The sequence below is a fragment of the Podarcis tiliguerta genome (genome assembly GCF_965153285.1).
Source record: "Podarcis tiliguerta genome assembly, chromosome: 8".
NCBI classification, from domain to species: Eukaryota; Metazoa; Chordata; class Lepidosauria; order Squamata; family Lacertidae; genus Podarcis; species Podarcis tiliguerta.
The window spans coordinates 72,020,161-72,048,151 of record NC_139541.1 but is presented as its reverse complement, the minus strand read 5'-3'; the positions used below and the strand labels follow the sequence as shown (position 1 = coordinate 72,048,151).

Sequence of the window (27,991 nt, the reverse complement as noted above, 5' to 3'; positions counted from 1 at the left end):
ATGGCAGTTCCCTGACAGTAATGTTGCTGGGTCTGTCCAATGCATGGTGGGAATGCATGCCTCAAATGCTTTGAAAGGTAAAATAAAGAGTTTATATGTGAATAAGCAAAATGTTTTATTTGAAGGAAGAAGGAGAGTGAATAAGCAAATGTGAATAAGCAAAATGTTTTATTTGAAGGAAAAAGGAGAGTTGTACATGCAACATTTCCAGGGCAAGGGCGCTAGTCCCTAGCATCTTGAATAAGGGCTGGAAAGGTTCTTTTATCGTCACTGAAAGAAACAAGAGAATCAGTGCCAATAGTTCAGTGGGTTCTGTCTCCACCAAGACCTGTTGATCCAGGCCTCGTAGTCTTGCTGCTGTGGAGCCTGAAGAGAAAATTGAGAGACATGAGGTGGAAATCCCGAGTGGAATATGTTGGAAGAACTTCCTCACTGTCATCATCATGATAGATGATAGATAGATAGATTAGATAGATAGATAGATAGATAGATAGATATAAAATTGGGTACCATGCATATGAGTTTGGCTTCTGTTTTATGATGCCTTTAAGAACTTCATGGCAGACAGATTTCAACAGTAAAAGCTTTAACCATTACAGCTCTTCCCTATTGGAAAACCCAGGACCTGTTAAACGCCTACCTATCACAGAGCAGTAAGGGGTTGGGGAGGAGAAGAAGTCTGTTTTCTGTCTCATGTCTTGTTCACCTCTGTTCATCCTTAAAGTCTGCACCATCCCTATTCTGCATTAACTTGCACATTTGCTTGACATTTAAACTGCTATTTTTAATCATGCACAACAATACAAACACAACACGTAGGCTAATAATAGAGTAATGATATCATTCAAATTGTAGGAGTAAGCCAATCAAAGTTCTTACGTACAAAATAACAGAGTGGTAGCGAGGACCGTCAAGCCGTGTGTTCAAAACAGATGTCTAAGGACAGTCTCACAATAGTCTTTCAAAAGTATCAACAGAAGACGTCAAAAGTAAGGTCTCTCAATAGTTTTTCAAAAGTTTCAACGGAAGACGCCTCAAAAGCCTCAAAAGGCACTGATCCTTTAAAAAAAATATTAGATTTTTACTGATTTTCAATCAGAGTACATTTATGTACATTTGTTATACAAAAAAATCTCATATATCACCTTTAGCTCTGCCAAGCTTCAGACTTCCTCCCCCCCCCTTCAGTAAGTATCTTATAGTTTCATTACATCTTGTACTTTATTCGTTTATCTAATTAACCATATGCTGTTGAAGTTAATCAAACCCTGCCAGTGTCTTTAAAGATTTACAATTATCTCTTATATACACCAAATATTTACTCCAAAAAGGCACTGATCCTTAGCATGAATCTTACTTATATATTCTGTTGAAAAATATCTGCTGATGAAGACTATTACGAAACAGTAGCATCATTCCGGAGACACTGTCCTTTTGTTGTGTTATTGCAACACAGGGGTTTGTTTTTGGTTCATTTTTAATCATGCAACAGGCACAATGATGGGCTCTTCTGTCCTGGCTGGCATCAGCATAAGGTCTGCAGATGTGGAAACTGCCCCCCCCCCGATCTCTTAGGCCTCCCTGTTCCCTGATGAGGTGCAGATCAGGGAACATGGTATCAGAAGTTGCAATGGTCTATTTCCCCCCAAAATCCCTGAAGGTACCTAATCCCCTCTGTTCATAAGGTGCCTATCCAACAGGTCAACACAGCAGCTTTTGACTGTGAGACTTTCTGAGTAGACATGGTTAGAATTGCTGTCATTAGCCCTTTGTCTCCAAGGTGCCACAAGACTCTTTGTTCTTTTCTTCTTCTTTTTTTGCTGCAAATGACTAACACTGGCTGCCCCTCTGGAAATTTATTAACTTGGAAAAGCATCATGCAGGGTTGGAAATTGGCTTGTTAATATCTCTTTTTTTTTTGATAAATAATTTTTATTCACTTTCCAATAAACATTTTTTCCAGATTTAACATTTGTTTTGACATAAACATCTTTTTTGACTTCCATCAGCCTATCTGAGAATTCTCCATACTCTCACTACGTCTCACATTTCTTACATTTATATTGCACATTATATCTCTTAATCCTAACCTTTCTTTTTAAACAACATTTCTATCAGTCTTTTTCACAAAGCCTCCTGAAAGCCAACAAGCGTTAGTTGCTCCTCACATTCAGTTTTGATATATTCTGTAAATTTACTCCAGTCCTCGGAAAATCTCTGATCACGTTGGTTCCTTATTTTTCCAGTCAATTTGTCCATCTCTGCATACTCCATCAATTTCATTCTCCATTCTTCCTTGGTCGGCATTTCTTCCTGCTTCCATTTCTGGGCCATCAAAATTCTTGCTGCTGTCACTGCGTATCTAAACAGTTTCACATCTTTCTTACTAATTTCATTCCCTACTATCCCAAGTAGAAATGCTTCTGGTTTCTTGATAAATGTATATTTCAACATTTTCTTCATCTCATTATAAATCATTTCCCAAAAGCATTTCACTTTTTTACATTCCCACCACATGTGGTAAAATGTTCCCTCTTTTTCTTTGCATTTCCAACATTTATTACAGATTTTATACATCTTACCAAGTTTCACTGGTGTTACGTACCATCTATACATCATTTTCATTACGTTTTCTTTTATTGTAGTACATGCAGTGAATTTCATTCCCTCCTCCCACAATTTTTCCCATTGATCAAATTGAATATTATATCCGAAATCTTTGGCCCACTGGATCATAACCGATTTCACTTCCTCATCTTTCGTATGCCACTCAAGCAATAATTTATACATTTTTGACAGAACTTTAACATCAGTATTCAAAATTTCTTGCTGAAACCTCGATTGCTTTTCTTGGAAACCTCTTTCCCACACTGTCTTTTTAAACATCGCATTTATCTGGTGGTAATGCAGCCAATCATATACATTTTTCTTAACTTCTTCATATGGTTTTAGTTTCCATTTATTACCTTCTTTCACCATCAAATTCTCATATGTAATCCAATTCCCTGACATATTGACCTTTCTTACACTCATAATTTCCAATGGTGATAACCAGTATGGTGTTTTGAATTCTAAAAGGTTTTTATACCTATTCCAAACCTCATTCAGCGGTCCTCTAAAGATGTGGTTTTCAAAACCTCTATGCACTCTATTCTTTTCACACCATAAATATGCGTGCCACCCGAATCTATTGTCATACCCTTCTAGATCCAACAATTGTGTGTTTTCTAATTTTATCCATTCCTTTATCCAGCAAAGACACGAAGCTTCATAGTACAGCTTTAAATCTGGCAGGGCAAAGCCTCCTCTTTCTTTCACATCTGTCAGTATCTTAAATTTTATTCTTGGCCGCTTGCCCTGCCATATATATCTTGATATTGTTCTTTGCCATTCCTTAAATATTGTCACACCCCTGATTATTGGAATTGTCTGAAACAAAAACAACAGTTTCGGTAGCACGCTCATCTTTATCGTTGCAATTCTTCCCCAGAATGATAATTTCATTCTTCCCCACACCTCCAGGTCCCTTTTGATTTTATTCCATTCTGGTACGTAATTATTCTGATACAGGTCAATATTCCTGGGTGTTAACATAATCCCTAGATATTTTACTTTTTTAACCACATTCATCTCAGTTTGTTGCTGTATTCTTTCAGTTATTTCTTGGTCGATGTTTTTAGCCATTATTTTGGTCTTTTTCCTATTTAATTTGAAACCAGACACCTTACCAAACTGTTCTATCTCTTCCAACACCTCTTTTATACTTTGCTCAGGATCCTCAATAGTTAAAACCAAATCATCAGCAAAGGCTTTTACCTTGTATTCATTACATCCTATTGTTACACCTTTTACATTTCCATTGTCTCTTATTGATCTCAAAAACACTTCCAGGACCGAGATGAACAATAACGGAGACAAAGGACACCCTTGTCTTGTACCCTTAGTTATGGCAATATTTTCAGTGATAACATTATTCACAATCAGCTTCGCTCTTTGATCTGAATATATTGCCTTTATACCATTCAGAAAAGCTTGACCTGTATCCATATATTCTAAATTCTTTAGCATAAATTCCCAAGAAATATTATCAAAGGCCTTCTCTGCATCCACAAATATTAACATTGCTTGTTTGTCCTTCCCGCTTGACAGATATTCTATTACATTAATTACATTCCTTATGTTATCTTTCATCTGTCTTCCGGGAAGGAAACCTGTTTGATCATTGTGGATCATTTCCTTTAATATCTTTTTCATTCTGCTTGCTAGTACACTAGCAAACATTTTATAATCATTATTCAATAGTGAGATTGGCCTATAATTCTTTACTTGTGTCAAATCTGAATCTTGCTTGGGAATAAATGTTATATATGCTTCTTTCCAGGTCTCCGGTATTTCTCCTTTTTCCAATATGTTATTCATTACTTCTCTTAATGGTACAAGCAGGGTGTATTTCAATTCTTTATAATATCTTGCACTAAATCCATCTGGTCCCGGTGACTTCCCGCTTTTCAAATCCTTTATTGCCATTTGAATCTCCTCTAATTCTATTGGTTTGTTCAATTTGTTTTTATTACTCTCCGATATTTTTTGCACCTTTTTCTTCTCTAGATATTCCTCTATTAATTTCATATTAATTTTCTCCTTTCTTTTATACAGTTCACGGTAGAAGTCCACAAAACCTTTCCTTATACCTTTCTGACTCACAATTTCCAGATCCTCTATCTTTATTTTGTTAATCATATTTTGCTCTTTCCTTTTCTTAATTTGCCACGCCAGCCATTTCCCTGATTTATTTGCAAATTCAAAGTTCTTTTGTTTCATTCTTCTTATATTCCATTCTACTTCTTTATTGATTATCATTGCGAATTGCGTCTGGAGTATTTTTATACTTTGTTTTACTTTTTCATCTTTTGGTCTTATAGTCAATTTTTTCTCATTTTCCATTATTTGTCTGAGAATCTCTTTCTTTCCTTTTTCTCTCATTTTATTCTTAATCGCATTTTGTTGAATGAAGAATCCTCTCATGACCGCTTTACTTGCATCCCAAACCGTACTCATTTCTGTCCCCTTATTGACATTGTTTACAAAATAGTCTTTTAGACATTTCTGAGCATTATCTACTATTTTCTGGTCATCAAAAAGACTCTCATTCAGCCTCCACCTATAAGATCTTTCTTCAAATCCTTTCAAAATGGCTTTTACCGCGTTGTGATCTGATAATACCTTTGGTTGGATCTCAATTTTTTGCATTCTTGTAGTTAATTCATTGGACACCCAAATCTGATCAATTCTTGACATTGATTGATTTACCTCCGAGTAGAAGGTAAATTGTTTTTCCAGTGGGTGTCTCAATCTCCATATATCCACCAAATTACAATTTTCTACCATATCGAAAAAGGTTTTTGGTAATTTCCCTTCCTTTTTTCTCTCTTTATCTCGTAGTCTGTCCATTTCTATTGAAACCACTCCATTCATATCACCCATGATTATCATTTTTTGATCCAAATATTCAAATAATTTTTCCTCTAAACTTTTGAAAAATTCTGCTTTACTTCCATTCGGTGCATACACTCCGATTACTACCAACTTCTCGCCCTGCCAATTGACTTGTACTGCAATATATCTTCCTTCCTCACCTTTAAAAAGTTGTTGTGCCTCTAATTTACTTTTTATATACAAAACCACCCCTCTCTTTTTGCTTTTATCTGATGAAATATATTCGTTCCCCAACTTTTTGTTGACCAAAATTTTTCTATGTGATTTTTTAACATGCGTCTCTTGTAAAGAAATAATGTCCAAATTTTTTTGTTTTAAATATTGTCCCAATTTATTTCTCTTTTTTTTATCGTTCATTCCCTTCACATTCCAAGTCCAAAGTTTCAGTGCCATGTTGTCTGCCAATTAAATATTTTTACTTTATTTCTCTTCCTCTTCTTCGTCTTTATCAATATCCTCTTCGTCTTCTCTTTTTTCTCCTCTTCCCCTCCTCCTGTCCCTTTTACTTCTTTCTTCATCCTCCTCCAGCTCTGCTGAGTCCCCTTCATCACCTCCTGTCCCCGGTTCCTCTGTCTCTTCTTCTTCCCTGGTCAGCTCTTTGTATCTTCTATAAAATTTTTCTACTTCTTCCTTTTTTATCAGCCTGTGCCTCTTCCCTTTATATGCAAATGACACGCCTTCGGGAAATTCCCATTTGAATTCAATCCCATTCTTCTTCAATGTTTGAACCAATTGTCTATATTGATCCCTTTTTTTCAAAAGCCTCATTGGCACATCTTTAAAGAAAATTATGTAATTCCCGTCGATGTTCAAACGTTTTTCTCTGTTTTTTTGCAAAATCAGATTTCTCATTTCTCTATCTTTAAAAATAATCAGGCAATCCCCTGGGAGTTTTTTCGCTCTGACTGTTCTTGTTTTAATCCTGAAGGCATTCTGTATTGCCTTTTCCACGTCTTCTATTTTCATATCCAACCATTGGGCAATTTCTGCCGTCAATTTCTCTTTAATTTTTTCTCCTGGGGCTTCTGGCACCGCCCTCAGTCTCAGATTCGTTGCCCGTTGCTGAAGTTCGTTCATCGCAATCGCGTCCCACACCTCATCCTGCATCCTATTTACTTCTGATATTTCCGCTCTCATTCTCTCCTCTTCCTTCCTCATCTCTCTCATGTCTGACTTTGTCCTTTTCATTCCTTCCTCTAGATTCTGTGTCCTTTTGACAATCTCAGTATTTTTCTTAACAATGTCCTTCATCTGGTCCCTCAATTCACTCACTGTCACATCTATTTTATTGTCCATTTGCTCCAGTTTTGTTTCCATTTGACCTAATTTATTCTCTAAATTCTTCTCACTACCCTTTATGTCCGCCTTTAATTCTGTAAACATCTTAACAATATCTGCTTTCCACTCTGGTTCTTGTCTTGAACCCTTTCTTTCTCCTGGTGTTGCACCCTCGCTTTTTTTCTGTGTATATGCCATTCTCAATTATCTGCCACCTTAAGTATTCAATATTCAATATTGAATATCAATATCAATGTTCCAACTAGGTTTTCCAATATCAGTATTTCAAATAAAGTTCCAGATATTTCGAATAAATTTTTCAATTAGATTAAATATTTCCAATAAAATTTTCAATTAAATTAGATTTCTGTAATACTCAAGACAATTCCCAATATTCAAAACAATTCCCAATACTCCCAATACTCTTTTCCCTTTCACGTTAATTTCAGAAATTATTTCAGAAATTTCAGAAATATAACCAAATTTTTCTATCTGCAACAAATGGAACAACGAATGAATTAAATATACCAAACTCCTTGGAGAGTCAAGACAGAAAGTCAAGAGATCAGAGAGTCAGAAAGTCAGAAGCTCGCCAGGTTCACTATAAATCCACACTCCTTTTATCTTCCTGCCACTTGGCTGGCCATTTCCTTAGGGTTTGTTGCCAAATTCCAAATAGTACAAAGAGCTTCCCTCATGCACCTCTTACCATATCCTGCAGAGGTTGCCTTATTAAATCCCAAAACAATACGGTGATAGAAAGACCCAAAGTGCAGGCTGGAGTAGGGTGGAAAGTTCAAATCCTTCACTCCAGGGACAAGGGAGAGAAAAAAGAGGGAGAAAAAAATATATCTCCCACACAATAACGTCTCCAACACAGCACTTCCCAAAGTTTTGGATACAGTAGCACGAAGAGAAGAAGTTCTTTTGTTGCCACAAAATGGCTACAGGAAGCTCCTGCCGCAGCGTCAAAATGGCACTTTGTATCTCTTTCTTTATAACTCCAAAGAGAGCAAAGGAGAGGGGGGGGGTGCTCCCGTAACCAATTTACAATCCCCAAATTCTTAAAGACTCCCCTCCTGAAGCCAAGCAAAAATTGGTGTCCGTCTTATTTCTTTCCTGGTTGCTTGAACCGGCCACTTTATTTTTAATCCAAATCTTTATCTTAACGACCATAAAATAGATTGCGCAGTTTCTTTTAGAAGTGAAAGTAATCCCGTCTCACTATCTCCGGTAACTCCCCAGCGCTCACAGCCGACTCTCCTCAGGCTGTTTTTCTCTCACTTCCCCGCAAATCTCCTTTTATCATTTCAGCATAACTCAGTTCATTTTGTGTGGGAAGTTTTCTAAGAAAGGGTCATAAATATACCCTTTACTCTCCGCTTGTCAAAACTTACAGTTCTCCACTCCGTGAATTCCTCTTGTGCCTAGATAAAATTCCCGGCAAGGCTGACCTCCTTTTTTCCACCTTACCGCCTCGAATTAGTTCCAATCAATCTTTTTAAAACTCCAATTATAAGTCCCAATTCGTTTTCCTTCTTTTTGAGAACGGATCGCTCTGTGCGCAAGTTTGGGGCTTCGCTTTTGAGAGGTAGAAATGGCCTCCCACTGCCGACGTCTCAACCCCGTCGCTCTCGTCGCCTCCTAAAAGAAGGTTACTTGGCGACCGGGGGAGAAATTAACTGGCAGTGCTGGGATCCCTGCCTCTTGAATTCCCTTTCAAGAGTATTTGGAGGGCTGCGGCGCCCTTGCAGACCCCCCCTTTCCCCCTCAAAAGCTGGATTCTCCTGCACGCAGGAGATCCCACTTGCTTTCACTTTCACGATCCGCCGGAAGTCGGCTTGTTAATATCTCTGATGGCTTGATATATGCTTGGCTGTTACCTGCTATTAAAATGTTTAAAATACACTAAAGTATGTATAGTTCCCCGTCAGTGGCCTACAAAATGGAAGAAAGACTTGCGGAAAATAAAGCAATTGAATCAGGGTGGAGAATGTTCCACAAGCCAAAATGGATTTATTCTTTGCTTACTAGCACAGGGAAGTTACTCTACTGTGCATATTTGGGCTGTGATTGCAAATCTGAAACAATAGCTAGCACGTCATGGTAAATTACTGTATTTTTCGCTCTATAACACGCACCAGACCATAACACGCACGTAGTTTTTAGAGGAGGAAAACAAGAAAAAAATATTCTAAACGAAATAGTGGATATATTATTTTTGTGGTTCATGCTGTGGCCACAGACATGTGACAGTGAGTTTGGAGTAGCCCAATGCAAAAATCCTGAGGATCCATGTGGATCCATGCTTTGTAACCACGGAGCAGGGAAGGAAGGGGAACCATGTATCTTCTGCTCATGACTGCAGCAGATCCCCCCCGCCACCCGCAGGCATTCGCTCCATAACACGCACAGACATTCCCCCTTACTTTCTAGGAGGAAAAAAGTGAGTGTTATGGTGCAAAAAATACGGTAATTTCATATGATCCACTCAATGCCGGACCTGCATTGAAGGGGAAATGGCAGCATCCATCGTAGAAACTTCAGCCACATCTCTACGATGCCTGTAATCTCTTTGATGCCATATCTCTACGATGCCTGTAAACCTGACAATTGGACACTGGAGGGAAGAAAATCATAGAATCATAGAATTATAGAGTTGGAAGAGACCACAAGGGCCATCGAGTCCAACCCCCTGCCAAGCAGGAAACACCATCAGAGCACTCCTGACATATGGTTGTCAAGCCTCTGCTTAAAGACCTCCAAAGAAGGAGACTCCACCACACTCCTTGGCAGCAAATTCCACTGTCGAACAGCTCTTACTGTCAGGAAGTTCTTCCTAATGTTTAGGTGGCATCTTCTTTCTTGTAGTTTGGATTCATTGCTCCGTGTCTGCTTCTCTGGAGCAGCAGAAAACAACCTTTCTCCCTCCTCTATGTGACATCCTTTTATATATTTGAACTTGGCTATCATATCACCCCTTACCCTCCTCTTCTCCAGGCTAAACATGCCCAGCTCCCTTAGCCGTTCCTCATAAGGCATCGTTTCCAGGCCTTTGACCATTTTGGTTGCCCTCTTCTGGACACGTTCCAGTTTGTCAGTGTCCTTCTTTAACTGTGGTGCCCAGAACTGGACACAGTACTCCAGGTGAGGTCTGACCAGAGCAGAATACAGTGGCACTATTACTTCCCTTGATCTAGATGCTGTACTCCTATTGATGCAGCCCAGAATTGCATTGGCTTTTTTAGCTGCCGCGTCACACTGTTGGCTCATGTCAAGTTTGTGGTCAACCAAGACTCCTAGATCAGTCTGGGCTCTGTCCTAGTTTGTTATTTTAGCAATAAATCTGAAATAATTAACAGCCAGAGTCGTCTCACATTTGTGGGAGAGACCAAGCCATAACATGGAGATATCCGGAGAAACAGTTGGTTCCACTGCACTTCTAAGCTAGTGAACTTCACGTTCTAAGCTCAAAATAAGATAGTAATTTAGATGTTCTTTAGAACCAACCAATAGCCTCAAGACACCTTAAACCAGAGGCGTGGGAATCTTTTCAGCCTTAGGACTGCATTCCCTTCTGGGCAACTTTCCAAGACCCATGTGAGTGGTGGCCAGGGCCAAAGGCACAAGTGTGTGGAAAAACAAGTGCTAATTATACTTTTGTGCAGTAAGCACACACACTCACACACCTTTCACTATGCTCCTTACAGGCAGGCAAGAGGTCTTATATCCTGCCCTTCCATCCAAAGGAGACAAAAGGGTGGCAAAGTTCCAGGACACATTCCAGCCAGGCAAAAATACCTGAGGTGTGAAGTAGGACAAGTGAGGGGTGGCCTGGGGAGAGTTCCAAGGGCCCCACAGAGATGCCTGGAGGTCCACAGGGGGCCTGAAGAGCCCTGCTCCTACATATATAGGGGAGCTTTCCTAACAACTCTCAGCAACCTTAAGCAAACATTTCTCAGGATGCTTTGAGGGGAGCCATGGCTATTTAAAGCAGTATGATATTGCACTGGTCATGCTGGTTGGGCCTGATGGGGGGAGCCGGGATCTCACAACATCCCACAACATCTGGAGGGCCATGGGTTTCCCATCCCTGTAGCAAAGTTTCTCCCCCCCCGAGGGATGAAATCCTAGAATGCTAAATCATCTGCAATTCAGATCTCTAGCCGACAGACCCTCATATTACCTGCAACACTGATGTCCTCTCTTCCACTTTTCTGCATCTCAAGTTGGGAACAGAGTCTAGGAGGGCTGCCTGGAAGCAGATTTATTGCACCGCGTGCTGGACAGGCAGAAAAGTTCACACAAACACTCCACAAACTGTCCTATCTGCTGAGTATGCCTCACTCACCTGATGCATCAATCCGCTGTTCTAAAAAGGCTGGTCCTCAAAGCTTTCTGCTGTCCTGTTCTGCTTTCAAAGATGAAATGATAAAGGCATTGTAGGGTGCAAAGTAACTACTAGCATTGCATCATGCTTAGTTTCCTGAATGAACTCCTTCACTCCTCTTCAAGGAACAGCCATGTGCTTTCTTCTGATAATATTCTGCGAAAACAGAGACACTGTCAGCCCATTTGGATTGTGGGAGGAAACCCACCAACCACTGGGAGGTGAACTGCAAAGAGTGAACATAATGTGATTCTGCATGGATTGCAATATGGGGAAATTCTAGTTAGTGGAGGAAACATTATGATTGAGACACTATCCTGCCCATCACTGAAATATGGAAGGCCAGATAGGAGGAGCACTGTGAATGGACAAGCCTGTAAATTGTGAGGAATGAAATTCCTCTCCATCTGGTGTGTTTTTCTGTTAAATTATATGAAAACTCCCTGCACCCTTGGGCAAAATGGTTGATGAGTAGGGCTTCTTCAGAGTGCACTGTCAAGTCTGCATCATCTGCAAACATCTCTTGGATAAGAACCCGCCACACTTTTCAACTTGATATTCAACTACATTATGCTTAATTTCATTCATAGCAGGGGCTGTAGAATGACACAACAATGAACATCATCAGGCATGTCCCCTTTCCCCCCTCCATTTCAAGGCATTTGCACTTCATAAGTAAATTATAAATAAGTAAATTATAAATAAGTAAATGATCTAGCTCTGCCTACACTGACATTCCAGGCGTTCAGAGAGGGGTCCCTCCCTTCTCTACTTGGAGATGGTGGAAATTGAACTTGGTGCATTCTGCACTCAGAGCCTGTGCTCTTTCACTGGGTTATGGCTTTCACTGTGACTATCCGAATGCCACATTAAAGGAGAAGTGTGAGGAATCAGTGAATAGTTTGGTTATGGAACTCACTGTTGGAATCTCCGCTCGGCCAAGCTGATTTTCTTTCCCCGAGTCCTTTGGAATCGCCTCCCAACGTGTTTAACGACCTGAGCCTTCAATGAGGCTCCAAGGCATGTTCCATTCAGCAGAGTTTCCAGCACAGGAAAGAGACGAGAGGTTTGGGCTACATTGCAAAGAGTTTTATTATCCTAACTATGCAGACAAAAAACACATCCTGTCTCTACGAAAGCAGAGAGCAACCGGAACAAAGGAACAAAGGAAACAGGAAACCAGTAACGTCACATCCATCTCTAGTCTCCCATGAGACTTCCAATAGCCTGGAATGTCTCTGGAATGTAAACAGAGTCCTGTAACTCCAAGCAGCTGCTCAGTGGCAAAACAGAAACTAACACTGACCTCACTCATCCTTTTCACATGTACTGCTCTCAAGCCAGGTGTCACCCATCTTGTATTTGTGCCTCTCATTTTTTTTGGCCCAGTTCTCTAATCTGTCAAGGTCATTTTGAAGTGTGATCCTGTCCTCGGGGTGTTAGCCACCCCTCCCAGTTTGGTGTCATCTGCAAATTTGATCAGGATGCCCTTGAGTCCATCATCCAAGTCGTTGATAAAGATGTTGAATAAGACCGGGCCCAAGACAGAACCTTGTGGCACCCCACTAGTCACTCTTCTCCAGGATGAAGAGGAACCATTGATGAGCACCCTTTGGGTTCGGTCAGTCAGCCAGTTACAAATCCACTGAGTGGTAGCATAGTCAAGATCACATTTTACCAGCTTCTTTACAAGAATATCATGGGGCACCTTGTCAAATGCCTTGCTGAGATCAAGGTAGGCTACATCCACTGCGTTCCCTTCATCTACCAGGCTTGTAATTCTGTCAAAAAATCATAGGCATTAAAGCCATTCCTTATGCTCAGGCCCACCCTTAGTCTGGCTACCTATTTTATTTCAGTTTCCTGCTCCATCCTATGAACTTTGGGGTACTAAGAGCAGTTTCAATAGCGACACAGGTGCCCCTCTAAGAATGTCACCCTGTTGTTTATTTAGTACAGTGGTACCTCGGGTTACATACGCTTCAGGTTACAGACTCCGCTAACCCAGAAATAGTGCTTCAGGTTAAGAACTTTGCCTCAGGATGAGAACAGAAATCATGCTCCGGCAGCGCAACAGCAGCAGGAGGCCCCATTAGCTAAAGTGGTGCTTCAGGTTAAGAACAGTAATTCGGACCTCTGGAATGAATTAAGTACTTATCCCAAGGTACCATTGTAATACTAAATTTCAATCCTAAATAAGGAACCATTCCCAGAAATAAGAGTTTCCTCACAGTATAAAGCAGGACTGAGGAGTGTGGTGCTGATAACACCAAGATTACAAGTTTGATCCCTGTAAGGGACAGCTGCTTAGTCCTGCATTGCAGAGAGTTGGGCTACATGATCCTCTGGGTCACTTCCAACTCTTGTATTCCTATACTAATAATTTTGGGGCTTTCACCACTAAGCAAGCCAAGTTTTATTGCTTGTGAGACTGTTTTGAATGCTGTATGGAGAAGCGTATGAATCTGAATTTTGGAGAGTTTGTAAGTAAACCATTTAAAACATACCAAATGTGTTGTCTTTTTCTATGCTAGGGTAGAGGGAAATTTTGGAAGGAACATAGAAGGGTATATTTTAAAAGTTTAACACCCTATATTTCCATGCTTTACATGGCTGCATATTTAAAACTCCCCTGGGATTCTCTCAGCAAAGAGTATTTGCCCCAAACTTGGAACCTGGCATCTAGGAAATCTCTATTTACTGTAGATTCCGGCGTATTAGATGACTTTTTAACCCTGGAAAATCCTCTAAAAAGTCGGGGGGTGCCACTGGACAGATCTTTGCACCCCGGTGCCGCATATGCTTAAGACAGCCCCGGGACTGAGCAACACTTGGCTCCTTCTGACCTATGAAAGTCAAAGTCACATTTTACAGGTAAACAGAGTGATACCTTTATGGAGATTAGGGAAGGTGATAGACACCTCCTGGTGTAGAGGGAGATGGGTCACCTCAGGGGTAAATATCCACCAAGGATCTTTATGCCATGGATAGTTAAGCCGGGAGATGACATGCCTGCCTCACTCAGCCACAACTGAGGGAGGAGAGGCCTGCTCTCCACATTACTCACCTATGCCAAGGTAAACCAGGGCCGCCACAACAACAGTCAGCAGATTCAAGGACCCAAGAGTGATCCCAGAAATGACCCAAGGAATCTTCACCTTCACATAAGGTGGTGATGGAGGGCCCTCTGAAAAAGTTGATTTAATATATTTATATGCTACCCATCCAATCAAGTTCTCTGGGCAGTTGACATACACCAGGAAAATACAAAACAACAACAACAACAACAACAACAACAACAAAAAACCCTCACACAATAATAACAGCACAATGCAAACCCAAAATCTGCCATGAGGCCAGAGATTTAACAGTTCTTTGTCTTTCCTTGCTGAGTTGGGGCCCCACTGATGCGAGGCCCTCACCCTGACTCAGTGTGGGGGCTCACCTGGTATAACTTATGCTGTGATATGTCCTCCCCAAATGGGCATTCTGAGAGAGCTGAATGGGGGACAAAAAGGAGAAGACCTCTACCTATTCCAAACCTTGATCCCATTGACCTAGGGCCCAATCCTCAAAACACGGGCTTTTGCTCACCTACTGGCTTCCTTAGAGATTCCTTCAATGGAATTTGGAATAGGGGTAAGTTATGCTGGCTTCCAGGAATGCTCTGCAAAACCAGAATCAAATCCATCACAAAACAGGAAGCCCAGCCAACCAACAAAAGGCCCCAACCACTAAATTTAGCATAAAAAATACAGTGGCTAAAGCAATTTAGACTGGGGAGGGGAAGCTCAAACCCAGGTCCGAATGTATCCCTCCACCCCAATCTCTCTATGTCACCATTGGGGCTCTCCCAATTGTGATCCTCACCAATGCTGCTGTGGAACCTTCCTTGGGTTCTTACGCCTAGCTAGAATGTTTCCTTGACTTCTGTGGAGGCCGGTCCATTGTGGCAAGTGGGGCACTGCCCCATCAGCCTCACTCTGCCTTCAGTTTTCCCCCAGCCGTCCTGCCTTCCTACCTGCAACCCGACTGTCATCTTCCTTCTCGTTAATCCCAGCCAGGAGGAGGATGGCAGCAAAACTAGGCTGAGTTTATCGCTGCATCTCATTGGGTCTGGCGCCACCTGCTGCCGGTCTCCTTGCCTTCCACCCTACCACTCCCAATGGGGACCAACAACCACCGCTTGAATAGTGAGAATGCCTCTTGCTTTCCTGGATGGAGAGGTGTGCCTGTGCGTGTCTGTGTAGACATCTCTGACTGCTGTATGGCTGGGATGTAGCCCATTGGACAAAGGAAAGAATCACACCCACATTTGCCTCTGGCCATCATGCCCCAGGAGGTTACCCATGAAGGAATGCATTAATTAAAGATCCTTAAAATATCAATGCGGATATGCGGGTGGTGCTGTGGGTAAAAACTCAGCACCTAGGACTTGCCGATCGCATGGTTGGCGGTTCGAATCCCCACGGCGGGGTGAGCTCCCGTCGTTCGGTCCCAGCGCCTGCTAACCTAGCAGTTCGAAAGCACCTCTGGGTGCAAGCAGATAAATAGGGACCGCTTACTAGAGGGAAGGTAAACAGCGTTTCCGTGTGCGGCTCTGGCTCACCAGAGCAGCAATGTCACGCTGGCCACGTGACCCGGAAGTGTCTCCAGACAGCGCTGGCTCCCGGCCTATAGAGTGAGATGGGCGCACAACCCTAGGAGTCTGTCAAGACTGGCCCGTACGGGCAGGGGTACCTTTACCTTTACCTTTAAAATATCAATGACTCCCCTTCTTCTCTTTCCACGGTTCATTGTGTAAATCATAAATCCCTGCATATTTTACATAAACTAAACCATTCAGTATTCCATTACCACATCCATCAAAACTTGTTTACACTGTTTCATTTATCTTAATGCTGCCAACCTTTTCAAGTGCACACAATCCCCCCCTATATATTCAATAAACATTTTCCAGTTTTCTCTAAATGTATGTTCTTCCTGTTCTCTTATTCTATATGTTAAGCCTGCAAGCTGTGCATATTGTGTGCTTGTGTTCTGCCTGCAAGTTAAATCTGATTATCAATTAATTATGATTAGCTGCTTGATTAATTAAAGGCATCATTAAATCCAGGGAAGCCCTGTATGCAGCCTGTGGGATAACTGTTCTGTGTATGTGGGTGTGTATATCCTGGAAAGCCTGAAAGGTATTTATCATCTTTAGTTCATTATCATCATTAAATGAACTTCAAAGGTAATTAAGTTTGGCTTCAAAACTGCAGCATAAGCAAGCATTTCATTTGCAGTGAAATGGGCTGTTTACAATTCATTTTTCGAATATACATGCATTTCCAGTGCTGGGAAGGTTTTACCTGGAAGTAGTTTTTCACAGTTGGCGAAAGTTCAGAAAAGGGCAATGGAAATGGTGAAGGGACAACTCTCCCACGAGGAGAGCTTTCCAAGTTTGGGACTTTTTAGTTTGGAGAAAAGGTGAGGGAGAAGTGACATGATAGACGGACAGAAATAAATAAATAATAATAATAATAATAATAATAATAATAATAATAATAATTAATAATTAATAATAATATATTTATACCCTGCCCATCTGGCTGGGTTTCCCCAGCCACACTAGGTGGCTTCCAACAAAAATATTAAAAATACAATAAAACATCAGACATTAAAAACTTCCCTAAACAGGACTGCCTTCAGATGTCTTCTAAAAGTCTGGTAGTTGTTTTTCTCTTTGACATCTGGTGGGTTCCACAGGGTGGGTGCCACTACTGAGAAGGCCCTCTGCCTGGTTCCCTGTAACTTGGCTTCTCGCAGTGAGGGAACCACCAGAAGGCCCTCGGCACTGGACCTCAGTGTCCGGTGCATTGAGGCAATGTGGCCCCTGGGCTGAGAAAAGTCCCCCATCCTTGCCTTGGATGAAGCCAAACAGCACAATCGGATGCATGTTTCCTTGGAAGTAAGTCTCTCTATGTTCAATGGTGCCTATTCCCAGGGAAAGTGTGCCTAGGGCTGCCCACCCAAGCCTGCCTGTTTTGGAGATTTGTAAATGTTAGCATGCACAGGACTTAAAGGTGAAGTCTGGGGCAGGGGATGCTCACTTGCTCCATTGGACCCAGGTAGGATCACCACTGTCTGCTTCCCAAAGGGGTTGGTTGCCATGCAGGTGATGAAGGGATTATAGTGGTCAATGGAGGCTCCTTTCCACAGCAGGGTGCTGCTCACCTCATTGCCCTCAGCCCAGTGTAAGACCTCCATGTCACTTGTGCTTCCGTTCCCAGTGACGGTTACCCCGTCCACTTTCCATGTAAGCGTTGGTGGAGGCCAGCAGTGGAAAGAACAGGTGCAACGGCGGCCTCGGTCCTCATTCTCACATGTAGCATTAGGCAGGATGGTGCTGGCTGTAGGCCTATCTGGAAAGCAACAAAAAACTGAGGTGAATGGACCAAATTCAGAACTATTAACATGTCTTAAAATGCTACAACAGAGAGCGAGAGGCTTTGGGGCAGCGGAAGCAAATAAAGTTTGTTTTATACAGAGGTTACAGCCCATAGCTGTCAACTTACAGATTTGAAAATAAGGGACCAGCAGCCTCAAAAATAAGGGATCAGCAGCCAAAATAAGGGATTTTAGTCAACCAGCAGCCAAACGAAGCCTCAAGCGGTGGTTCGCACAGCACAGCAACCCGGCAAAGGGGATGCAGCAAGGAAAACCACCGTCACCTCTCTGCTGGGAAGCGCTGAGCAAAGGCGAGTCCCCAGGCAACACAGCCGATTTGATTGGCACAAGGCACGCAAGCTCCACCCCCCAGTTGTTCTTAGACTTCTTATTGGGTGAGCAATGCAGCCAAGCAAGACAGTTGGAGCCTCCCTCCTCCCTGGCCGGCAGGGAGGGAGGGAGAGGAGCTGCTTCCTTTGAGACCCGGGGAATTTAAGGGACATCATCAATCCGGGACAGCGGCGGGAAACAGTGCTGGGATAAGGGAGTTTCCTGCCAAATAAGGGACGGTTGACAGCTATGTCACAGCCACACACTGTTACACCACTTTAACGGTCATGATCCCCTTTGAAGAATCCTGGGAACTGCAGTTTGCTAAGGGTTCTGTGTGTTGTTAGGAGGCGCCTCACAGAGCTACCATTCCCAGCACCCTAAACAAACTACAGTTCCCAGGCTTCTTAGGGCAACACCATGACTCATAAAGTGGTACTGAGAATGCTTTAAATCTGCGATGTTGTTGTTTTTATTAAGGTTTATTTGTGTTACAAAGCAAACAGAGAAACAGGGAAAGGTACATCTATTGCCTCCACTTTCAATTCACAATCTTTTTCACAGTTTCTTTGCATTTGGTGAGAGACACTTTTGTTATATACATCTTGCAAGTAGGGGAAAGGAGGGGGGGGAGATGGGGGTATTTATTTATTATTATTTTTTGTTCTATTGCCTATTCCCAGAGTGTCTTGGGAAGAGGGATTGACTGCTAAACTGCTGTGGTAACTGTAGCTCTGGGAGGGGAATAGGGGTCACCTAACAATACTCAGCAACCTTAACAAAGTACAGCTCCCACAATTCTCTGGAGGAATCCATGAGTGTTTAAAGTGGTATCATAGTTTTTAAAAAATGTATAGCATTTTTAAGTGTGTTTGTTCCACTAGGGGGCAGAGCACTTCAATCCACTTTAATTGTGCAAACCTAGATTTCTGGTTTGGATTTGATATCCCGCCTTTCACTCCCCTTCAGGAGTCTCAAAGCGGCTAACATTCTCCTTTCCCTTCCTCCCCCACAACAAACACTCTGTGAGGTGAGTGGGGCTGAGAGACTTCAAAGAAGTGTGACTGGCCCAAGGTCACCCAGAAGCTGCATGTGGAGGAGCGGAGACGCGAACCTCGTTCCCCAGATATGTGCTTGAATCCCTTGCACAAAATACACTAGAGACAGGCTGAAGGCACCCAGAGAAAGAGAGAGAAGGAAATGGTTTCATCTCAGTTTAGGACAGACAATGTAGCCTGTGGTCTATTCCCTGTTCCTTTAAGCATGTGTAAAATTGCTGGCAAGAACAAATGAGTACATACATTCCTTCATGTTCTGAGATAGGAAGTGAAGGGTAACCTTGTGCTCTTGTTGATCTGAATTCTCCTAGAAAATGCCATTATGAATCCTGTTCAAAACTGGCAAAAAAAACAAAAACCCTGCCTTCACTTGGACTGAAAATTGCAAATTGCAAGATTATTATTATTATTAGCTTCTGCATCAAATTAGGCAGAGGTTTGTATGTGGCCCAAGGGATGTCTTAGAGGATGAGGTGCCCTGCAACATTGTGATTCAGGTCCCCCTTGTCAAAATGTGGGTGCTGAGAGCACCAAAAGGGGGAAGTGGGAAACCAAAGGGCAAAACAGGGTGGGGGGTGGGGAAATCTGATCTTCAGGGAGATGCTGAGCGTTTGTGGATTGGGATGTAGGGAGAGGAAAGAAAATAAAGAGCTACTCACAGCCAAAGGAAAAGCGGGTGGCTACGTGGACTGCTTTCTTCAAGAAATGGTATTTGATGCTGCAGGTAAGGACTATGCCATCATCAGCTAAGCTGGGCTTGAAGGTGATGTCAACTCCATAGGTCGAGCTCCAATTGTTCTGTTGAGTGTTCTATGAAGATGTTGCGTAAACAGGGTGTATATCTGGCTCTGTAGGCCACGAGATTTGGGGCTTAGTCCCTGGGCACATTTCTGCTGCTATACATCTGAAAGTGGCTGGCTTCTCCCAAATCACTTCATGTGGCTTTATGATCTTGGGCTTCTTCAGATCTAAATGAGTGAGAATCCCCAGGGAGGAATTAGAAGAAGATTCACTGGGCATTAAGTAAGACACATGAGCCCTGGCTTAAGGATGGGGTTTCCCAGTCATCGTCACTTTGCCATTCTTAACTCCCACCAAGGTTGTCATCCTTTTGTTCTCAAGAGCCTCGTGGCCACACATTTGAGAGCCCATTATGTGCACATCAATGCGTCTTAATGTAGCAAAATCCCAGGGCAAAGATATTTGTTATTATTATTTTAACTCAACTCAATCTCTACTTGGTCTTTTCATTCAATGAACTCACAAGTCAGCTGCCAATAAAATTATAAAACCATATGTAATGAAAAGAGACAGATCAAATGTTAAAACTGTGATGAAAACATCAGCACAAAGTGAAACCAACAACTTTTCTTTTTTTTTTAAAAAAAGGGGGGGGACAACAAATATTGAGCTGGACATGTGTACATGTGAAAAGGATCTAGGAGTCTTGGTTGACCACAAACTTAACATGAGCCAACAGTGTGACGCGGCAGCTAAAAAAGCCAATGCAATTCTGGGCTGCATCAATAGGAGTATAGCATCTAGATCAAGGGAAGTTATAGTGCCACTGTATTCTGCTCTGGTCAGACCTCACCTGGAGTACTGTGTCCAGTTCTGGGCACCACAGTTCAAGAAGGACACTGACAAACTAGAACGTGTACAGAGGAGGGCAACCAAAATGGTCAAAGGCCTGGAAACAATGCCTTATGAGGATCGGCTAAGGGAGCTGGGCATGTTTAGCCTGGAGAAGAGGAGGTTAAGGGGTGATATGATAGCCATGTTCAAATATATAAAAGGATGTCACATAGAGGAGGGAGAAAGGTTGTTTTCTGCTGCTCCAGAGAAGCGGACACGGAGCAATGGATACAAACTACAAGAAAGAAGATTCCACCTGAACATTAGGAAGAACTTCCTGACAGTAAGAGCTGTTCGACAGTGGAATTTGCTGCCAAGGAGTGTGGTGGAGTCTCCTTCTTTGGAGGTCTTTAAGCAGAGGCTTGACAACCATATGTCAGGAGTGCTCTGATGGTGTTTCCTGCTTGGCAGGGGGTTGGACTCGATGACCCTTGTGGTCTCTTCCAGCTCTATGATTCTGTGATTCTGTGATTCTGTGATTCTGTGATTCTGTGATCCATGACAAGTTAGTCATACTCTGGTTTGATTGAAATCAATGTGAATATGAGTTGTGATTTCCTAAGCCGCATTAATTTTAGTGGAACTCAAGACTAAATGGCCTACCAAGTTCATCACCTTATTTCCTAGGGTGGCCAACCTGATGCTTCTGAAAACTCCCACCAGCAGGACACGAGGGCAATGTCCTTCTCACACTGTGGGTGATGAGGCTACAGAAATATGACAAATGGGATGGGGAACAGGTCCAGGTTGTGTTCTGCTCAGTAGGAATCAAAGGGCAAAGTTGATTTCACTAGAGTGGATGGGAGGGCATGGAGCCCAGAGGCAGAAGGACTTGAACGTCCAGCATGTTCCAAGCAAGAACCATGAGCAGAACTAGCAAAAGAGCAGAGAACAGACAAGGACAATGTGATACATCTCACTCCTTGCAAATACTGTGATTGGAAAGCCCTCTTTACCTCTGAGTAGACATGCCAGTCACAAAAGAGCTCTCCATTTCCCCCCTTGCATTTTCCTTATATGGTAAGCTTGGGGAGAAGTGTTTCCATGTTTGCAGACACACTGACTGCACAGTTTTCAAATATCTGAATTACCGTGCCATGAAATGCTTCAGAGACTCTTGCTTTGGCTTGGGGCTCTTTGGAAAGATCCTGCTTTGCTTCAGACAAATCCCAAATCATTTTGAAGCGGGATGCTTTAAACTCAGGCTTTGGGATTTGTCTGAATCCTATGCATGCCCCCCTAATAGGAAAGCCACCTACCTGTCAGCACAACCTGAGGATTAGTGTGTGTTTGAGAACTGGAAGGATTAAAGGAGTATCTATAGCTCTCTCCTTTATCAATTCTAAAGTAGTACTGGCCCCAAGTCCAGCGTTGATGATGGTGAATGAGCAGTCGCCTTTTTCTGGATCCCCTGATAACTTCATATGAGTGGAATGAAGTTTAAGTAATCTCTGCTTTTCATCATTGCTGGCCTTAAGTTCACCCGGGACCCAGATGTTGGTCCCTTCTAAATTGGTCTGCCGATCCGTAATCCTAAACCAATAGCCATACAGTGGCTCAGAGCTGCGCTTGTACCAATCGGGAGTAGTAAAACTGCAGGGAACGTGGATGCAGAAGCCTCGCTGTGTGGTGATGCTGTCAGACACTGTGATTCTAAAGTCCAAGTTGTTGGTCAGCATACCTATCAGAATGTGTGTATGGGGGGGGGGGAGAATTAACTAGTATCCAAAGACGACCAATTCATCCAGCACTTCCAAAAACATGGCAAAGAAAGAGAGCAGAAGAGGAGATTCATCTGCACAAAATTGCATGAGCTAATGCATATTTATAGATGCAAATAGAAGAATAGAAATTTATTGTCATTGTCCGTATATACACAGTATACACAACAACGAAAATCAAACACCCACCCAAAGACCGGCTTCACATACACATTTGCACGTACCTCCAACACTCTCATCCCATTCAGACATAATCTATAAAACATACATAATCCAGAATATAACATGACCTATTAAAAGCATAACATGACCTAAACCCTATCTCATTCCTTCCTACTCCCTGCTTGCTATTTCTTACAACTGGCCCTGAGATCATTATTTAGTGCAATCAGAGCTCTTGGATAGAAACTATTCAGAAGACGTGTGGTTCGTGTTTTCATTGTCCTATATCTTCTGCCCGAAGGCAACAGTTCAAAGAAGTTGTGAGCAGGATGGGTGGGATCTCTCAGGATATTGTGTGACTTCTTCAAAGTGCGAGATGTGAAGATCTCATCCAGGGTTGGTAGCTGGAGCCCTATAACATTCTGGGCGATTTTTGTTATTCTCAGTAAAGCTTTTTTATCCGTTTCAGAGCTGCTTCCATACCACGATAATATACTATAGGTTAAGACACTCTCAATGGTACTGTGATAATAGGACAGGAGTAGGTGCTGAGATAGATTCAGTCCCCTGAGCATTCTCAGGAAATACAACCTCCCCTGCACCTTCCTCACAACCATGTTAATATTTGCAGTCCATGAGAGGTCCTCAGAGATATAAATGCCCAGGTATTTAAAACTACCAACCCTCTCCACCTCCTCGCCATTTATGTGCAATGGTAAAAATACACTTTTCTTTCTCCTAAAATCAACTATGAGTTCTTTGGTTTTTTTGGTGTTAAGCATAAGATTGTTTTCTTTACACCATTGAATTAACCCCTGTACTTCTTTCCTATAAGCAGTCTCATCGTTCTCACTAATGAGCCCCACCACTGTTGTATCATCCGCAAATTTGATGATTGTGTTGGACTTATACAGTGGGGTACAATCGGATGTGTACAGGGAATAGAGAAAGGGACTTAGCACACATCCCTGAGGAGCTCCTGTGCCTAATACTAGAGTAGAAGAATAGTAAGGTCCCATTCTCACTGTCTGCGGCCTGTCAGTCAGGAAATTCCTTACCCACAGACAGATCTTCTGATGTATACCCAAATTGATCATTTTAAGAAATAACCTGTCTGGCAAGATTGTATTGAAGGCAGAACTGTAGTCCACAAACAACAGCCTTGCGTAGGTTCCCTGTCGTTCTAAATGACTCAGTACAGTGTGGACAACGATGGAAATAGCATCATCAGTAGATCTATTTCTTCTGTATGCAAACTGGAACGGGTCTAGAGTGGATGGAAGACCAGCCTTAATATGATCTAGCACCAGTCTCTCGAAACATTTCATAACGACAGATGTTAGGGCTATTGGTCTATAGTCATTGAGAGATACCACCACTGACTGCTTGGGGACTGGCACTATAACGGATGTCTTCAGACAGGTAGGGACAGAACCCTGCGACAGGGATAGATTAAAAATGTCCGTAAATACACCAGCTAATTCTGCAGCGCAGTCCCTAATTACCCGTCCCGTGATTCCATCCGGTCCAGCTGCCTTCCTAATGTTAATGCACCGAAAGGCACGTTGTACATCAGAGGTTCGTAGTAAAAATGGTTGTCTATCAGTAGTAGCTTCTGATGATGTGCTGGTAGCCAATGCTGTAGTGTCAGTAGTTCCAGTTCCCACCTCCAAGCGACTAAAAAATTGATTCAGTTGATCAGCTAAGTGCGCACTGCTGCTAGCCAGTTCGTTTTTAATATTTTGCCCTGTAATTTGTCGCAGGCCTTGCCATACTCGACGAGGGTCGGAGCTCTCAAAATGTTTTTCGATCCTCCGGCAGTACATAGCTTTGGCGTTCTTAATGCCCTTTTTCAATTTGGCTCTGGCTTCTCTATACTGTTGCGCATCACCAGAATGAAAAGCAGCATTTCTTGCCTTTAACAGCAAATACACATCCCTGTTTAGCCAGGGCTTGTTGTTAGGGAACACCCGTATTTGTTTGGTGGTAGTGACGACATCGATGCAGCTTTTAACGTAGAACAGTACTGTTGAAGCGTATGTGTCTGTTGAAGCGTATGTGTTGAAGCGTATGTGTATGCTGAAACAAGGACTATAACTGAAACAGAAATGCATCTTACTGTAGACGGAAGGACTTTGACCAAGTGAGCTGCATGCCTGCTTAGTCTGCTGCCCCTTCAATGTCCCTCCTGCTTTCCCTTCTTTGTCTTTAAACTGAAGTTTGACCAGGCAGCCCTTCAAACAGAGGATGCCTTTACATTGTGGGGACTACCCTCTGTAAAACAGGGCATGTGGCCACCATGTGTCCCCTCTCGGAGTAGTCTCACTCACTGGACCAGAGAAGCTTGCAGGAATCATCCACTGGTCTTCATTTCAGATTCCAGCAGGGAAAAGCAGAATGTTTTTAGGGGTGAGTGTCATTCACAAGAAGCTGCCTTCTACCCACTTCACTGTTTTCCCCCTTTTATATTAGAACCCCCAAATCTTGGGTTTTTTTTATTATTCCCAGCTCTGAGCAATATAGTACAACAGGGGGGCAAGGTGCAGCAGATGTGTAAGCTCCTGAGGCACTTTTGTGCTACAACACTGAGACCCTCTGCTTTCAAAATTCCAAGGTTTCTAGCCCTCATGGCTCCAAATAAAATTTCAAGAACATAAATTCAGTGTGCTCCTGTCTAGCTGTGCATCCCTCTAGGAACTGCCGTTCTGTAAAAGGGTCTGAGATACCACGAAAGAGTTATCAGCAGCCTCACCAAAGTTTCCATTCCTATAGTTCTTTACAGAAAGCTGTGACAGTAAAACAAGTTTCAGACTGTTTTGTGAAACAGATACTTACTAAGCAACTGGGGTACTCAAGATGTATGCCCTGAAAAATCACCAAGAAAACTCAGATTTTGTATTGTGTGCCATAGCTAGATCCTCTCCATTTGATGTGCACAGAGCCAATTTTATTGTAGTCTTTTAACCACCTCCTCTTGCCGTTACAGTCTACCTTTGTGGCCTTGGCTGGCTTTAACAAGAGGAGATCCCTTCTTAAGGCAACAACCCCCCCATTATTATTTTTTTGTAACTGAGAACAGGGCTAAGGGCCATTTACTTTCCTCACCTTCTCCAGTCCCCAAAGCATTTACTCCACTTATATTATCTGCTATAGGAGCACCAGCTAAGCCACCTGGTTGTGAATATACTCTGCCACCGCAAAGAAACCTTCCCTAAATCCCAAGTATTTCATTTTAGACCTTCTGGTGATGGTGCAAATGTTACCACACTTTTTACCCCAGTTGATTATAGTATTGAAAATTGAGCCAGAACTCCAGAGTTCTGCTATACCCTCTCCACTGTTGTCTGCTCTGAGTGGAAACATACCAATGGGATCTCAGGCAGAGGTATGCAACCTGATACCTTTTACATAGAGGTGCTGGTGATTGTAACCAAGACCCTTGGCATACAAAATATGTCCCCTCCAAACGTTCTTGAACCCATCACCCAAGCTGGCATGGCCTATAGTCAGGCATAATGGGATCTGGAGTCCAGAACCACTGGGGCTACAACTGCTTTAATAATAACTTTCTTGGGAACTGTCCAGGGTGCTGAACACATTTTCTCTCTGATCACTCTTGCTTCCTGCTTCCTGAGCTTTGGTAGGATTTACACTCCCTGTCTGTCCATACCTTGATCCAGTTATCTTTTCCAGACCACTGCTTGATCTGCTTCTTCTCGACTCTACTGAGGGCTCCTCAAAGAAAAACAGAAAGGAGCAGTGGAGGCTAGTCCATTAGGAGGAATGGGGCACTACTCCATCAACCTCAGTTTGTCCTCAGCTGACCCCCCCCCACTTGCCTGCTGTCTTCCATACAACTTCCTCCATAATCTGTATTTTTGCCTCTTCTAAACAAATTTCTCCTCCATCCCCATCCCCAAGCCCAAAAGACAGGAACAGAACATGTAACAAGGCCCATCAGTTTCACTTGAGATGGGAAGAGAATGTGATAGGAACAGCTGTGGGGAAGGGGGCCACCAAACAGAGTAATATGACGTGGAGAAATCAGAAAGTGACATGGGACTTCTACAGTGACTTTTCTGCACATCACACTCACCTTTGCAAAGCAGGGTAAGGATCACGGTTGCTGCTGTTGCTAGAGAGGAGGCCAAATGTTTTGTCTTTGAGGGAGAATTTGCAACCTGCCAGCTTCTCCCTCTCTGCATTCTGTGCATGCTACAGTTATTCCCATGGAAGGAGATCTGCCACAGAGAAAGGGGGGGGGATTTGATGAGGAGGAGGTTGCCGAAGGATTTCTGGCTGTGCCTGGGGAGGTCTTATCAGATAATGGGTATACATGTGCACAGGATTGCAGTCTTAGTAGTAGTAGTAGTAGTAGTAATAATAATAATAATAATAATTTATTATTTGTACCCCGCCCATCTGGCTGGGTTTCCCCAGCCACTCTGGGCGGCTTCCACAGACACCAAAAATACACTAAAATGTCACACATTAAAAACTTCCCTGAACAGAGCTGCCTTAAGATGTCTTCTGAATGTCAGGTAGTTGTTTATTGCTTTGACATCTGATGGGAGGGCATTCCGCGGGGTGGGCGCCACTACCAAGAAGGCCCTCTGCCTGGTTCCCTGTAGCTTTGCTTCTCACAATGAGGGAACCTCCAGAAGGCCCTCGGCGCTGGACCTCAGCATCCAGGCAAAACGATGGAAGTGGAGACGCTCCTTCAGGTATACTGGGCCGAGGCCTTTTAGGGCTTTAAAGGTCAACACCAACACTTTGAATTGTGCTCAGAAACGTACTTAGATAATAATCATGCCAGTGGTATTGGGACCATTCGTTCTATTTTATTCTTTTACTGGCAGGATATTTTGTGTGTTCACAGGCAAATTCAACAATTTGGAAGTGCTCACACTCACATTGGTTTGGGCAGAAGAGTAAAAGAGGACACAGATAATGACTAAAAACACAATGTACATACCTTGATATATAAACAACTCCTTGTGCATGACCCTTTCCCCCTCTCACTGACCTCATTGCCTCTTGCTCATTCCAAATGGGATATCCTTAGAATATCCTTTTCCATCACAAAGCACACCCACATTCCAAAAGGACAAAAACATTCTGTAAGGATCAGTGCATCTGCCCATTTCTTTCTCACAAGCTTCTCACTATTTCAAAGCTTAGTTCTCCCCATTTTCACATCAGTTACTAATTTGTTTGTTTTTAAGTCCCCACAAAAATTCACCAGCACTTTAGTGTGAAATTATCTAAATATACACATTTTTGTATGCAATTTCCCACATTTTTGCAAAGCAGTTTCCTTCCTATAACACAGTTTTATACATTATTTATTCATTTATTTATTATTATTGATTAAATTTCCATGCCACCCTTCATCTGAGGATCCCTGGGTGGTTTACAATATAAAAAACGCATAACATACTAACAACAACAGCAACAACACCCAAATCCCCCTCCCCAGTGTTTAAAAG

At 42.6% G+C, this 27,991-nt stretch overlaps 1 protein-coding gene across 6 annotated transcripts; it reads right to left on the bottom strand.

The window, feature by feature from the left end:
• Window positions 1–149: 149 nt before the first annotated feature.
• Window positions 150–27,991, bottom strand: LOC310684717 (uncharacterized protein). 6 transcript variants are annotated; one of them, XR_014514792.1, is made up of 6 exons: window positions 27,478–27,991; window positions 19,644–19,782; window positions 17,260–17,571; window positions 14,232–14,351; window positions 9,278–9,394; window positions 150–366 (listed from the first exon to the last, which is right to left on the bottom strand). XR_014514792.1 is itself a non-coding variant. In XM_083456202.1 (5 exons), the coding sequence occupies exons 1-4, from the start codon at window positions 26,714–26,716 to the stop codon at window positions 9,330–9,332; spliced, it is 615 nt and encodes a 204-aa protein (XP_083312328.1). In that variant the 5' UTR covers window positions 26,717–26,856; the 3' UTR covers window positions 150–366; window positions 9,278–9,329. The 6 variants fall into 6 exon arrangements, 1 of the variants encoding a protein (XP_083312328.1); XR_014514793.1 differs by having other exon boundaries at window positions 27,529–27,991; XR_014514794.1 differs by lacking the exons at window positions 19,644–19,782; window positions 27,478–27,991 and adding exons at window positions 21,879–22,300; window positions 26,599–26,856.